The sequence below is a fragment of the Cucurbita maxima genome, unplaced genomic scaffold (genome assembly GCF_002738345.1).
Source record: "Cucurbita maxima cultivar Rimu unplaced genomic scaffold, Cmax_1.0 Cma_Scf00014, whole genome shotgun sequence".
NCBI classification, from domain to species: domain Eukaryota; kingdom Viridiplantae; phylum Streptophyta; class Magnoliopsida; order Cucurbitales; family Cucurbitaceae; genus Cucurbita; species Cucurbita maxima.
This window is the reverse complement of record NW_019272030.1, coordinates 1886761-1900814: the sequence shown is the minus strand read 5'-3', so window position 1 is coordinate 1900814 and position 14054 is coordinate 1886761. Positions and strand designations below refer to the sequence as shown.

At 37.9% G+C, this 14054-nt stretch overlaps 3 protein-coding genes across 4 annotated transcripts; 2 read left to right on the top strand and 1 right to left on the bottom strand.

Annotated features, from left to right (window-relative positions):
- The first annotated feature begins 1955 nt into the window (after window positions 1-1955).
- LOC111489719 (lysM domain-containing GPI-anchored protein 1-like) lies at window positions 1956-5600 on the top strand. Its single transcript, XM_023138056.1, has 5 exons — window positions 1956-3012; window positions 3744-3861; window positions 3949-4110; window positions 4221-4252; window positions 5079-5600. Exons 1-5 carry the CDS (start codon window positions 2328-2330, stop codon window positions 5360-5362), a joined length of 1281 nt encoding a protein of 426 aa, XP_022993824.1. The 5' UTR covers window positions 1956-2327; the 3' UTR covers window positions 5363-5600.
- A 930-nt stretch (window positions 5601-6530) lies between these two features.
- Window positions 6531-11532, top strand: LOC111489720 (RNA polymerase II transcription factor B subunit 4). Of its 2 annotated transcripts, XM_023138057.1 has the most exons (13): window positions 6531-6724; window positions 6824-6908; window positions 7013-7101; window positions 7204-7474; window positions 7834-7880; window positions 8068-8105; window positions 8215-8260; window positions 9543-9596; window positions 9715-9783; window positions 9997-10073; window positions 10239-10334; window positions 10991-11075; window positions 11273-11532. In XM_023138057.1, the coding sequence occupies exons 2-12, from the start codon at window positions 6878-6880 to the stop codon at window positions 11061-11063; spliced, it is 891 nt and encodes a 296-aa protein (XP_022993825.1). In that variant the 5' UTR covers window positions 6531-6724; window positions 6824-6877; the 3' UTR covers window positions 11064-11075; window positions 11273-11532. The 2 variants fall into 2 exon arrangements, 1 of the variants encoding a protein (XP_022993825.1); XR_002719428.1 differs by lacking the exon at window positions 6531-6724 and having other exon boundaries at window positions 6735-6908; window positions 10001-10073.
- An 88-nt stretch (window positions 11533-11620) lies between these two features.
- Window positions 11621-13881, bottom strand: LOC111489722. The gene is made up of 6 exons (XM_023138058.1): window positions 13529-13881; window positions 13042-13159; window positions 12715-12926; window positions 12608-12635; window positions 12393-12504; window positions 11621-11881 (listed from the first exon to the last, which is right to left on the bottom strand). The coding sequence occupies exons 1-6, from the start codon at window positions 13781-13783 to the stop codon at window positions 11800-11802; spliced, it is 807 nt and encodes a 268-aa protein (XP_022993826.1). The 5' UTR covers window positions 13784-13881; the 3' UTR covers window positions 11621-11799.
- Window positions 13882-14054: the final 173 nt, after the last annotated feature.

Below are 14054 nucleotides of genomic sequence, written 5' to 3'. Positions count from 1 at the left end.
TATTTTATTTTATATATTTATTTTTATTTATATTTAATTTTTTAACTTCGCGGTAAAAAGTAAATTGAGAGTAGAGACAAATTAGCGTTCCGCACCGTCTTTTCTGTTTGTATCTGCACGCTTCTGTCCACTGTACTCTCCACTCAAATACATATTCTCTCCCAACTAAATTAATAAATATATTTTAAAACTTTATAATTTGTTTAAATTTAAAATTTTAATAATACTTTTAAATTTTACAAAAAGTTTAATAAGATATTAAAGGTAAAACATATTTGTTTAAAAAACATTTGTAAATTTTTAATATTTTTAAAAATATATATTTTTATTTTTATTTTCTTAATAATATCCTTTAATTTTAAATAAAAAATTTAAAAGTATATTTATTGTAATACAATACGTATAAATCGACCACCTTTTACCTTTATAAAAAAAGAGTTAGAAAAATAGTATTTAATTTGAAAAATTCTATTTTTTATTTTTATTATTTACAAAGTTTAAAAGTAATTTTAAATTTTTTTAATAAATTTTTTAAATGATTTTAAAACTTAAAAATATATTTTTGAAAGTTTAATAGCATTTTCAAACAAAATATTAATTATTTCCTCCCTAAATTAACACTATTTTTTTTAAGCCGAGTACAAAGTTGGATATATTTTTATTAATTTAGCCATTTTTCTATTTTCCTAAAAATAAATAAATTAAAAATAAAATATTCCCGATGATTCCATTTCGCTTCCGATCTCGAAGGTAGTTAGTTGGGCCCAAGTACTGGGCCTTCCCTTTCCAAAAGGGCCGTTTTGGGCCCAAGAAGTTAATGGGCTTTATTTAGTGCTAGTCCATGTATCCTAGCTATCACACAGTTCTATCCGGTCCAGTTTTTTAAAGCCCAAGAAGTTAATAAGGCCCATTTCCATCCAGGAGCCTATTTTTCTGGATAATTAAATGACCAAACAAGCGAGTGACGAGCCCCAAGCAAACAAATGGTTAAAATAAAACCATGTGTTAAATTACAAATCTGTACCTTATTGATTAATCTAAACATCATAATTATACGAATTAGTGACTACATAATATATCGATTACCAATTAAAGTATACTTCCCGTACTTGAAATTTAAATTTAGTTTCTACTTAGTTCATAAATTTTAGAAATTTGAAATAAATTTCTTTAAAATTTATTTTACATACTAATATTTTTATATTTGAATTATCTTATTAGGATTAATTGGTCGTTTCTTTCTTTAGTATAATAAATATGGAATTAATCATTAAAATGTTAGAGCTAAAAAATTTATATTAATGATATTTATAAACTTAGTAGTAACATAAATTTATTTAATTTTTTACCAATATCCTCCCAAGTTAACATTTTATTGACAATGACCTAAAATTGACACGTGGGCTTTTTTTATTCCGCCAACACAGTAGGAAATTTATAATAATGGAGAGGATTGTATGCTTGATTTTGCTGACTCAGCAATTCACCGCTGTCAAACCCACCATCTCTACCACCACCTGCATCTTTAATTCCCAACTAAACATTATTATTATAATATTTGAAAAAGTGATCTTCCACCAATAAACGAGCGCGTTGTCTATACGCGCAATACAAGGAGCGTAAGCTCCACATCATACGAACTTCGATTAAATCAGCTAATTAAAAAAAAAAAAAAAAGGAAATTTTTTTCTCCTCAACGGCGCTTGAATTGAAATCCACCTCGGGCCCACTTAAGATGCCAATGCCACCACCATACCCGCAAAAAGCAAAAAGCAAAAAAGCCGAAATTCCCAAAATATCCTCACAGTAAAAAGTAACCCAAGATTCAAAAAGCCTCAAACGTCGTCGTTTGAAAGCTGCAAAAAAGCGGGAATTTTGAGCTTTAAGGGGCAAAATAGTCCAAAGAAAAAACTCAAAGATCGAGATTCTGGGCTGTCTGTACTGTCTATGCAACATATTTGTCTGCTTGCCTTCACCAAAGCGTTTTCTTTTCCTCTGTTCTCAATCTTTTCTCTCCAAAACCCTTCGAAAAAATCCCTATATTCTTCAAATTTTAGTTGAAATTTTGAACCCAAAAAGCCCTCTCAAGAATCTCTTGCGGTTCTGATGGCAGAACACAAAAGCCTTCATTATCCGAAGTGAAGAACCCCACTTGCCTCAAATTCCATGTTCATCTCTGTCTAATCGTTGAGTAAAGGAAAAAGCTACAAAAAACCCCATCATTTTGATATCTGATTTGAAGAACAGTGCAAAAAAAAACCCAAATTTTCCTCTGCTATACTCTGTTTGTTCTTAGAGGAGATCGACAAAGAACAAAGCTTGCAGAAATGGCAGATCAGGTGCCGGCTACTGCTTGCGGAGCTCTGAATTTGTCTTTGTTTGTTGTTTTAGCCTTGATTTTGGCCAATGTAGCTCTTGTTTGCGCTAAATCAACTATAGAGCCATGCTCGAACTCCGATTCTTGCAATGCCCTGCTCGGTTACACGCTCTACACGGACCTCAAGGTTTCTGAAGTCGCTTCGCTCTTTCAAGTCGACCCCATTTTGATACTCACCGCCAACGCCATAGATGTTTCATACCCAGATGTTGAAAATCATATTCTCCCTTCGCAGTTGTTCGTCAAAATCCCCATTTCTTGTTCATGCGTTGATGGGATTCGTAAATCGGTTTCGACTCGGTACAAGACTCGCCCATCTGACACTCTCTCGTCGATTGCCGATTCCATCTACGCTGGTTTGGTCTCGTCCGACCAGATTCGGGAGGCTAATTCCATTTCGGACCCCTCTGTTCTTGATGTTGGACAGACCCTTGTCGTGCCGCTTCCTTGTACTTGCTTTAATGGGACAGACAATTCGTTGCCTGCTATTTACTTGTCTTACGTTGTTCAATCCGATGATACTTTAGCTGGGATTGCGTTCAGATATTCAACCACTATCACTGACTTGATGGATGTTAATGCCATGGGTAATCCAGCGATCAAAGCTGGGGATATTTTGGCTGTCCCCTTGCCAGGTAAATTTTCTGTCTAATTGGTACATTTATGTGATAATTTTGGGAGTTATCATGAATTTATAAGTAACTAATACATCTCCGTTGGTATAAGGCCTTTTGGGAAATCAAAAGCAGAACTACGAGAGCTTATACTCAAAGTGGACAATATCATACTTTTGTATAGAGTCGTGATTCCTATTATGGTATTAGAGTCGTGCCCTTAACTTAGCCATGTCAATAGAATCCTCAAATGTCGAACAAAGAAGTTGTGAGCTTCAAAGATGTAGTCAAAAGTGGCTCAAGAGGACTCTAGAGAAGGAGTCTAGCCTCGATTAAGGAGAGGCTGTTCGAGGACTCTATAGGCCTCAAGGAAGGTTCTATAGTGTACTTTGTTGGAGGGGAGGATTGTTGGGAGGGAATCCCACGTTGGCTAATTTAGGGAATGATCGTGGGTTTATAAGTAATGAATACATCTCCATTGGTATGAGACCTTCCGGAGAAATCAAAAGTAAAGCCATGAGAGCTTATGCTCAAAGTGGACAATATCATATCATTGTGGAGGTCCATGATTCCTAAGAATTTATGTTGAATGTTCAATGTTTTGTTGGAATCTTTAGTCGATTTGCTGCCAAATTTGGTTGTTAAAGGAAATGAGTTGATGAATGTGCTATGTTTAGTCATAAGGAAGACTCGTTGATTCATAACTATTTGTGTCTGAAGCTGTGGGGATGTTTATTGCTTCTTTTTTACAGCGTGTGCCTCCAAGTTTCCTGGATATGCCTCCGACTTCGGCTTGATCGTGCCGAATGGAAGCTACGCCATTACGGCTAGTCATTGTGTTCAATGTAGCTGTGGACCGGGGAACCTCAAGTAATTGGGCACAGCATTGTTCTTGAATTGGTATGGTTTTCTGATTGTTGATGGTTTTCATTTGCTTAATTGTTTGTTTTGAAACAGTATGTACTGCATGCCTGCGCCCTTCGCCGTTTCTTGTTCGAGTATGCAATGTCGAAACAGCAATCTAATGCTTGGGAACTTCACTGCACAACAGAGTAGTGCAGGTTGCAATGTTACATCTTGTAGCTATGGCGGGTTTGTTAATGGCTCGATATTGACGACGTATGTCTCTTTTCTTCTCATTTGTTTTAAGCGTTTTGATCATGTTGGTTCCATTATTGTTCGTTTTGTCGAAACAGTCGTTTTGATCGATCTTTATTCATATTTCACAGGCTGTCTTCGAGTTTACAGCCTCGATGCCCAGGTAATTGTTCTTTTCGTTTTGGCTTAACCTTCAAGCTCAGAAAGCTTACTTTTAGATTGTTTGGCTTGGTGGGTTTGTCTAAGTGTTAGAAGATTGTGAGTTTTATTGAAAAAGAAAAGTCAAAAGTGGACAATATCTGTTAGCAGTGGGTTTGGGCTGGTATAAAGGGTATCAGAGTGAGGCACCGAGCAGTGTGCTAGTGAGGACGTTGGGCCTCCAAGGGAATGGATTGTGAGATCCATCTTCGTTCCCTATAGGAGTGTGGAAACCTCTCCCTAACTGACATGTTCTAAAAACCTTGAGGAAAATCCCGAAAGGGAAAGCCTAAAGAGGACAATATATGTTACCAGTAGTGTTGGGCTGTTACAAATGGTATCAAAGGTAGGTACCGAGCGGTGTGCCAGCAAGGACGCTGGCCTCCAAGGGGGTGGATTGTGAGATCCCATGTCGGTTGGAGAGGGGAACAAAACATTTTTTTATATGGGTGTGGAAACCTCTCCCCTAGTAGACGCGTTCTAAAAACCTTGAGGGAAACTCTAAAGAGAACAATATTTGCTAGCAGTGGGGTTGGACTGTTTACAAATGGTATAAGAGCCAGACACCGAGCAGTGTGCCAATGAGGACGCTGGGCCTCCAAGGGGGGTGGATTGTGATATCCCACCTCGGTTGGAAAGGAAAACAAAACATTATTTATAAGGGTGTGAAAACCTCTCTCCGTAGACGCGTTCTAAAAACCTTAAATGGAAGTCCAAAAGGGAAAAGTCAAAGAGGACAATATATTTAGCGTCAATGCAGGTTAAATGCAAACTATATTTTGCTTTTTCAGGGCCACAGCAATTTCCCCCAGTTAAAGCCCCACCTACCACAGTAACCAGAGATTCAAATTTTCCTCCTGCTCCAGCTCCTCAATTTGATGGCTCACCTGCACCGGGGTCGGGATCGGGATCGGGATCGATCCCTTCAACAACTAGTTCTCTCCCTGGACTCCCACCAGCCAGTGGCCCCGTTGGCAGTTCTTCTGGATTGAACCCGGCTCCGTCCTCTGCCTCCTCGTTGATGAATCCATTTGCTAGTATTTCTGCTGCCGTTCTGTTATTTATCATCGTCTAACTTCTTAGCGTCATTTTCATTATAATTTTTTTCATGGCGGGGCGACTTCACGGTCGGCTTTGTATTGTCTGTGGTTTATATGTTTCGAGATTTTTCTCGTGTATGCTGGCTGTATTTAACCGTTATTGTTCTTCGTCGTATGAGTTCACCTGTAGGTTTTTTGAGACCTTTTCTTGTAATTTGTTCTCTTTTCTATCTTAGAAGACTGCAATATTAGGTGATATTGATTCATTTGCTACTTAGATCCCACATCAGTTGGAGAGAGAAATGAGTGCCAGCAAAGATGCTGGATTCGAAGGGGTGGATTGTGAGATTCCACATTTGGTGGAGAGGGAAATAGACGCTGGATCCCGAAGTAGGGTGGATTGTGAGTTTCCACATTGGTTGGAGAGGGGAACGAAACATTCTTTATAAGTTTGTGTAAACCTTTCCTAGTAGATACTTTTAAAAACCTTGGGAGGAAGTCCGAAAAGGCTCAAAGAGAACAATATCTGCTAATGGTGAGCTTGTGCTGTGACAGTTTCCAATAACCGAGGTGAATACATTGTGGGAATTAATGATACAACCTCAAGATCATGAATAACCAACATAGGTGTTGCATGCTGCCGAAAATTGACAAACCTCATGCAGCTCCGATTGCTAAGCACGCCGACCCTTGCTCCTCATCGGTCGAAGGGAAGCTTCAAGTCGAGACCCTCGAAATGAATATCAAATCAGGTATGTGCAGTTTACTGTTGTGTGGGAAGGCAGCTCAAAGCAGAGGTCAAGACCAACACCTGCTGATTGTTTCACTGGGAGGTTTGTCTGTGAAGTAAAAACTGGCTTCAGCACATCAAAAGCATCCTCTATTAATCATATATTAGACATTTATAATTTTTTTAGTTTCATATAATTATATCATATATTATACATGAAAAAAAAATATCGGAAATTAAAAAAAAAAAAAAAAAAAAAAACTTTATTTTCTTTAATTGCTCTTTAAGATGAACTTCATATAAAGGCCTATGGGGCCGCCAAACAAAAAATAATTGAGCCGACAGTTCGGCCCAATTTGTAAACATTGGGCCCATATTCTATAATGGGCCGTTTTCTCAGTGGGCTGTTTGTACAGTTTATGGCCCAATTCCCATTTACAGTCTGGGAAATCGCACGGCTGAAACATACATCGTCGACTACTCCACACCTGAAAATCCGAAGGTTTGTTTGTTGCAGAAACACACCACGCCGTCGACTGCTTCAACCCAGCCGTTGCCGTTACCGTTGCCGGTGCCGTTTTCATCGTCGATTGCTGCGACCCTTGCCGTTGAGGAAGACCAATCAGATTGCAAGCTTGGCGTCTCCTTCTGTCCACGGCGCCGAAAGGTAAGTTTCTTCCCTTTTTATTTGTTTATTTATGATGGTGGGTAGAACGGGGCGTCTGTGGGTCAATCTGTAACATTTTTGGCCCATTTTCCGTCGAAGTCTATTAGAATTAGAACTGGGCGTCTTCTCTCCGTTGCCAATTCAGAAACAGCCATGGCCTCTGCTCCTTCCAAGCTCTATGCAGGTTCTTCTTCAATTCCTCTCTCCTTTCATATGGATTCTCAGGTACGAGTATCAGAGTTTCAGGGGCTTATTCTTTTTTGTGATCTTTTGATTGTGTTGCTGCAGATGATGTTAGCCTGTTAGTGGTTTTACTGGATACAAATCCATTTTTCTGGAGCACATATTCTCTCCCATTCTCCAAGTTCCTCTCTCATGTACTTGATTATTTCTCTCTCTACTTATGGATCATTCTATCAAATTGGTATTTCAGGTAGAAATGTAATGAACACTGGTAATTTTCTGTTTTGGGTATCTAGGTACTTGCTTTTCTGAACTCCATTTTAGTTCTGAATCAACTTAATGAGGTTGTGGTCATTGGTACCGGATATGCTTCATGCAAGTATCTATACAACTCGTCTTCTTACTCAAATCGTAGCCTTGAAGATGGTAGAATGCCTGCACTTTGCACTCGTTTATTGAATAATTTGGAGGAATTCATGATTGGGGATGAGCAGTCAATCAAGGAAGACCCCAGAGAAGGGACCATGTCTTCACTTCTTTCTGGATCGCTATCCATGGCTTTGTGTTGTATCCTTGTTGATGATTTTTGGTGCTGATTATTTGCTTATTTATGCTGATAGCTTCTTGTTGTCTACGCAAAAGTTAAACTTTGTCATGTTCTAGAATTAGAATGTTTCAATGGACCATCAAGATTTAGCAGTTAGGACCAAACAATATTTATGGAGATTGGAGTAGCTTATGGAAGTTATATTTCATTTGTACATTTGATTGATGTTTGTGGTAATGAGTAACAACAGCAAAATGCTGTCGAAGTTATGGCTAACACGATGGAATTTGCTGATTGCCACACTTGTTAAATGCAACTTGAGTACTCTAATTTCACGAACATATTATTTGTCCCGAAATGCTTGACCTTGTGAGAGTAGATTTACAGAAAGTTTTCCGATCTGGATCTCTCCATCCCCATCCTCGGGTACGCACTAGTTTCTGTTCTGCATCTCTTTATTGCCAATTTTCATTTCTGTTTGTGCTTTGCATTCTTCATTTCTTTTGTTTGTTGCTTACTTGTACCATCTGTTCCACAGTAATTTCATTAATCAGCTTCAATTTTTTTGTGAAAACGCAACTCATCTATGTGAATGTGTTTACTTTTCGTGTAGATCCTTTGCTTGCAGGGATCCCCAGATGGACCTGAACAGTAAGATTTTTCTCATCTTTTGTATTGAATTTATTTATTTATGTAATGTTCTTTAACAATGGGAAACAAACTGTAAAATCTTTCTTCCGGTAACTGTTTTCTCTTCCAGATATGTTGCAATCATGAATTCCATCTTTTCTGCTCAGCGTTCAATGGTTGGTATTTTTTGTTTTTCTTCTGTGTGTTCTTATATGACTTCATTTACTTCTATCAATCACTAACTCTCTTAAATTGAACAGGTTAATTATCAGTTAGTAATGAAAAATGCAACCCCAAATATCTAATGGAAATGCTTGATATAAATTTCTCCTCTATATAACTTGTTCTTTGTTTCGTCTTCATGCTAGAGAGTGGCGCTGGACTAAACTTTTCTGTAGTTTCTTCCCTTCTAATTTTTGGAAAAAATTTCTAGACATCCCATAGGTGAATTTGAGATTAAGTGCATTGAAGAGACTACAGGAATTTATATTGACCTACTTTCTTGGAGTCTAAAACTAAATATCTAGTCTCCACGGTTTGAATTGAAGTCCAATTGTGAGATCCCACATCGGTTGGAGATGGGAACGAAACATTTATTATAAAGGTGTGAAAATCTCTTCTTAACAGACGCGTTTTAAAAACCTTGAGGAGAAGCCCGTAAGGGAAAGCCCAAAGAGGCCAATATCTGCTAGTGGTGGGCTTAGACTGTTACAAATGATATCAAAGCCAGACACCAGGCGATGTGCTAGCGAGGATGCTGGGCCCAAGGGGTGGATTGTGAGATCCCACATCAGTTGGAGAGGGGAACGCATCATTCCTTATAAAGGTGTGAAAACCTCCCCCTAACAGATGCATTTTAAAACCGTGAGGCTGACGACGATACGTAACATGCCAAATCTGCTAGCTGTAGGCTTGAGCTGTTACCCCAATATTATAGAAAAGATTTTTTTTTTATATGCTTGTCCTATGGTAGAATTTGTTGAACATCTTGCATCTTTTCTACTACCGATGTTGTCAATTGTGAAAATCAAAATAAATATTTGTATGCATGTAAGTACATGTATATAAAATAACAAACAAAAATATATCCTACAAAGAGGACATGGGGAGAGAGGGAGTTTCCCTGAAGGAACAGATTATGGGATAGAAGTTACCAAGAAAAACACCAGTCCAAGCTGTTAATGAAGTATAGAAGTAGCGAAACCCTTGCGTTAGGTACTCCAAATAAAGTCTGTAACTGAAAAAATCATTAAAGAAATGTATTTTCAAATTGGAAAAAGTATAAATAGAGATGCACTATCGAATTAATCGCTTCATCAACATATATCAAGTTTGAAGATGAAGAATGTTTAGGATCTTTGAATTGTTAGTTTTCTCTTGGCTATGACAGCTTAACATAATATGACAATGCTCATGTATAAGTATCCTATCATGTATCATTTTTCATTCCTGCTTCAGGTTCCTATAGATTCATGTTACATTGGTTCGCACAATTCTGCATTTCTTCAGCAGGTAAGCTAACTGTACGTGATTCTTAATGGGTCATTTATTTCCCACCCAGAATCTTACCATCTCAGGCTGTATCCTCTTTTCATTTGCTGGTGGTGATTTGATTTCTGATGCTGGATAGGCTTCTTACATTACTGGTGGCGTTTATCTGAAGCCTCAGCAAATGGATGGGCTATTTCAGTATCTCTCTGTGGGTTATACTTCCCTGTTGCTTTCTCTTTCTACCTCCAAGTTCAAAGTGTTTGTTTACTTTTTCGCATTGTTTTAGGATTTTAAAGTTACAATTTAGTCGAGTCGATGAGTTCGTACTGAAAATTGTGAATGATTGTGGACCAGGAGGCTCTCTATTTTTTATAATCTCTTGCTTACTTCGATGTGATATCGTATTGTTCTTTTTCTACAGACTGTGTTTGCTACCGATTTGCATTCCCGGACGTTCTTACAGCTTCCGAAGTCTGTCGGTGTGGATTTTCGTGCATCGTAAGTTCAGTGTCTTGTGACTTACACAGTGCTGTGTTTTTGTGCTTATTATTTTGCCCTTCTCACTGTGGCCTTTACCGTTTTACACCTCTCATCGTCATTTTTTCGTTTCTGTATCCAACAGAGAAGGTAATTGCTAGTGCCTAATTAATTGGGAATTTGCAGGTGTTTTTGCCACAAAAAAACAATTGATATGGGCTTTGTCTGTTCTGTTTGTTTATCTATATTCTGCAAGCATCACAAGAAATGCTCTACCTGTGGGTAAGTGAAATGTCAAACCTTAATTATTATGTTTTTTCTTTTCCTTTTACATGTGGTATCATTAAATTTATTGAAGTCGGTTTGGCTTTCGAGCATTCTGTCTGTTGGGATCTATGTGTGAAAAGGAAGAGGAAGAGTAAGCTGATTTTTGAGAACTCATTATGCTAGGATTTCTTTTTCTTGGTCCATTAATATTTACACTTAAGAAAAATTTGGAAGAGTATTTCAGTATCTGATATCAAAGGTCATCAGTGTAACGGCCCAAGTCCACCGCTAGCAAATATTTTTTCTTTTGAGCTTCCACTCAAGATTTTTAAAATGCGTCTACTAAGGAGAAGTTTCCACACCTTTGTAAAAAATGATTTGTTCTCCTCCCAAACCGATGTGAGATCTCACATTTAGTTTCTTGCCGTCATTGTTTGAACTCCTGGATTGGAATTTTGGGTAGTAAGAAATTATAATTTCTTTATATTGGGATGGAAATTACAACATAATTATAAGGAATCATGACACTTCCTAAAGGTTCGAAGAACAACTTTTGACATTGTAAGCTTATTATTGGTCGGTAGACATTTCAGACGTGCGTCTGCCTATAATATGTGTATCTACTTCAAAACAAGCCTGTGCCTATTATTGATGAGTTTTGATTCATTCAGGTCAGTTTTTGGTGAGACCCCAGTAGCGGTCGATTCAGTGTCGAAACTGAAGAGAAAAACTCCAGAAACATGATTTAACTCTGCTGTAAGTTGCGATAGATCATTTCTTTGAACCATGTTTTCTCCTCACTTTTATGGCTGTGGAACTGTTACCATTTTTCTTTCTTCCCTTTCTTGAGCTGTTTGGAATTGGATTTCTTGAGCTGTTTGGAATTGGAATTGTTTTTTGCTGATAACTGAATTAGTCTAAATGATGGAATTTGGTTCATCTGGTTTGAGCAGGAGATGACTCTGATCTGAAAGAGGTCTGGACATTGTACGATTCAGATCGTTAGTTCGAACATTCTGAGCCAGTAGTTGGATCATGCGACGTGGAACGATAGCAAGCTAGGTCATGCATCTGTATTCATCTTTTCCAGGGCTCACAAATCTGGCAACAAGGTTTCTATGGAACTTGAGAGACTTCAACTGGAAAAGTTAGTCTGATGCACTTGCACTGAAAGCTTGAAAGGCTTAGAAGTAAATGTAAATTTATATTTTTTGCTAATAGTACGACAATTTCGAACTGTGATGCAACAAATTCACTAATTCAAATTTCGAACTTCGTAAAACTTTTTACAACACGATGCAGAACTGGGAACGAAGCTACTGTACAAGCTTTACAATGCCATATGAACCAATAACCAAAAGAAAAAATAAACAACTATGCCATTAGAAATGAGCACAGTTATTTAAATCACTTGATGAATAATGAAAAGGGAAATGAACCCCAAACAACATCATACGTTTGTTGAATATCAGTAGCTTCTTCAGAGCACCTTCATCACCACTTTGCTTGTATGGTGGACACCGGTGGCAGCCAGTTTCAATATAGCCCGACCCTTGTACAAGCTGCAATATGCAAAACCTGGGTAAAGTTTTAGGAAACCAATCCCCAAGCAATAACTAATAGCTTGCTTGACGAGTAGACAATTCATCAAACAATCCGACATTTGAACAAATAAAACTAATTTGAAAGAAAAGATGATACAAAGAAACAGAAACGTGTCAAACGCATCGGTGGAGAATTCCTCATGCCTTTGGGATGAAATTGAAGTGGGGTAACAAAACTAAGGAGCTTGGAAGTGAATAATCCCGGGTCACCAGATTTACCCATTCAAGAATCAATGAATGAAATCTATGTGATGTGGGCTCCTAGATTGGGAAGCTCTAGTTTTTTTGACAAGAGCTTGCACAATGAACTTAAGATTCAAGCATGCTGAGATTTATCCTTGTAATTCAACAATCACAAGCTTAAGAGTTTCAAAAAGTAAATCCTCCTATCAGGTATGCTGTTTCGTATTCGAGAAAAAATAAAATGGCAATCATTTTCAACACGATAAATAAATCAACTAAAACTGACCCAGCCAGTGCAAGTCCCCAGGTGGCCAAGGAATAAAACAGCAACCCAGCATGCCAAATTTCAAACATCTTCTCCATTATGCCGCCCATACTATCCAATGCCTTTGCTATTGCTGCAAATAGATGTAAAATAGCACAAAATGTTAATTCAACAATTGCTATCGCCGAGTGTAACCCCATAGTCCAGAAGTTAAATTAACAAAAGGAAAGACATACTTTTCTGCAGCTCCTCAGGTGATACATTCTGCATTTTGGAAAACTTGAATATTTAAGATTCGTTATAGAAATCCAGGAAGAAATTCCATTCGAAGTGATAGGCATACCCGAGTTTTTGGGTTTGACATTATACATCTAGCCATAAAGTGGGCAACTGCATCCACCACATGTTCCTCAGATACAATCACATAACTTTCATCATCAATTCCACTCCATTCCTCAACTTTGCTCGGAACCATATCTTCAGTAACCCATACCCACCAACTGGGTGCTTCACGGCTAACATTCACAAGAATGTCAGCTGTGTGTGAATCAGCTTCTAATCAAAGAACCAAACATGGGAGAGTAAATTCATCAAGCAATCAATATGAAAACGAGACTTCAGTACCAACTAATGGATTATGCTTGGTTCGATAAAGGAAAAAAGAAAAAACCTGTAGCTTCCCTGAAAGGAAATTCATAGGTGATTCCATCTTTTGATGCTTCGTTGAGGGATTTTATTTCATTCAAGAACTTTTCAGAATCCACTGTCGCAACGAGACGAGCATACAGCTGGAAATTTACAAGTTCCAAATATAACTTGAGTTAATCGCAGGAGTTATGATAGAAAAAAACTTCAATAATTGAAAGGAATCAAATACCAAACTATGATAATTATGTATCCCAGCTCAGGAAAGGAAACCACATGTCTTCAAATCTCAAACAAAAACTTTTCAGCATAACTAAACTAGGGCCGGAAAGATTCATAATTATTTGAAAACACTGTTTCATCGGCATTAAACAAGTGATGATTTAGAAAGGGAAAATAAATCGTTTCAACCATAAAATTGGAAACAGCACGAAATTACAATACCAGGAAAGCTTAGAAAATAAACCAAAAGCAGGCAAAAGCTTGAAAAAGAGGGCAAATGGAGGAAATACATCGGGAGGGCAATCATTCAACAGACAGTGCGATTCAGATAACTTCTGAAGGAGGTTGAGATTTTGTTCGAGCAACTTCCTCAATCTCCGATTCTCCGATCGCAGAGCGTCGAGGTTTTCTTCCTCTGTAGGAGTGCGCTTGGTGGCATCATCGCCGGGTTTATGGTGATTGTAACACTCAATCGCTGTCCAGGCCACGTCTGCAACCTCCATGGCCGTCTTGGCTACCTCCAGAGCACCATGGCCGCCTTTCATCCGGACAAACCTTCCGTCGCGATCACCCTGCTTCAATAATGGCGTCGATTTGATGCCGGAGCCCTCCCTTATGGAACTAGGAAGGATAACGAGTCCCAAAATTGGAAAATATATATAAATAAATATTTAGAAATTGGGCAAAATAGACTTTTCAGTTCGGTATTAATATTTATTAAAATCTCCGAAGTTTAAAAATCGAAGAATTTAATCCGAAAATCTGAAGTTTTAATTTATATTATTTGTTGGTGATTTGGACTGTGACATGGCAAAT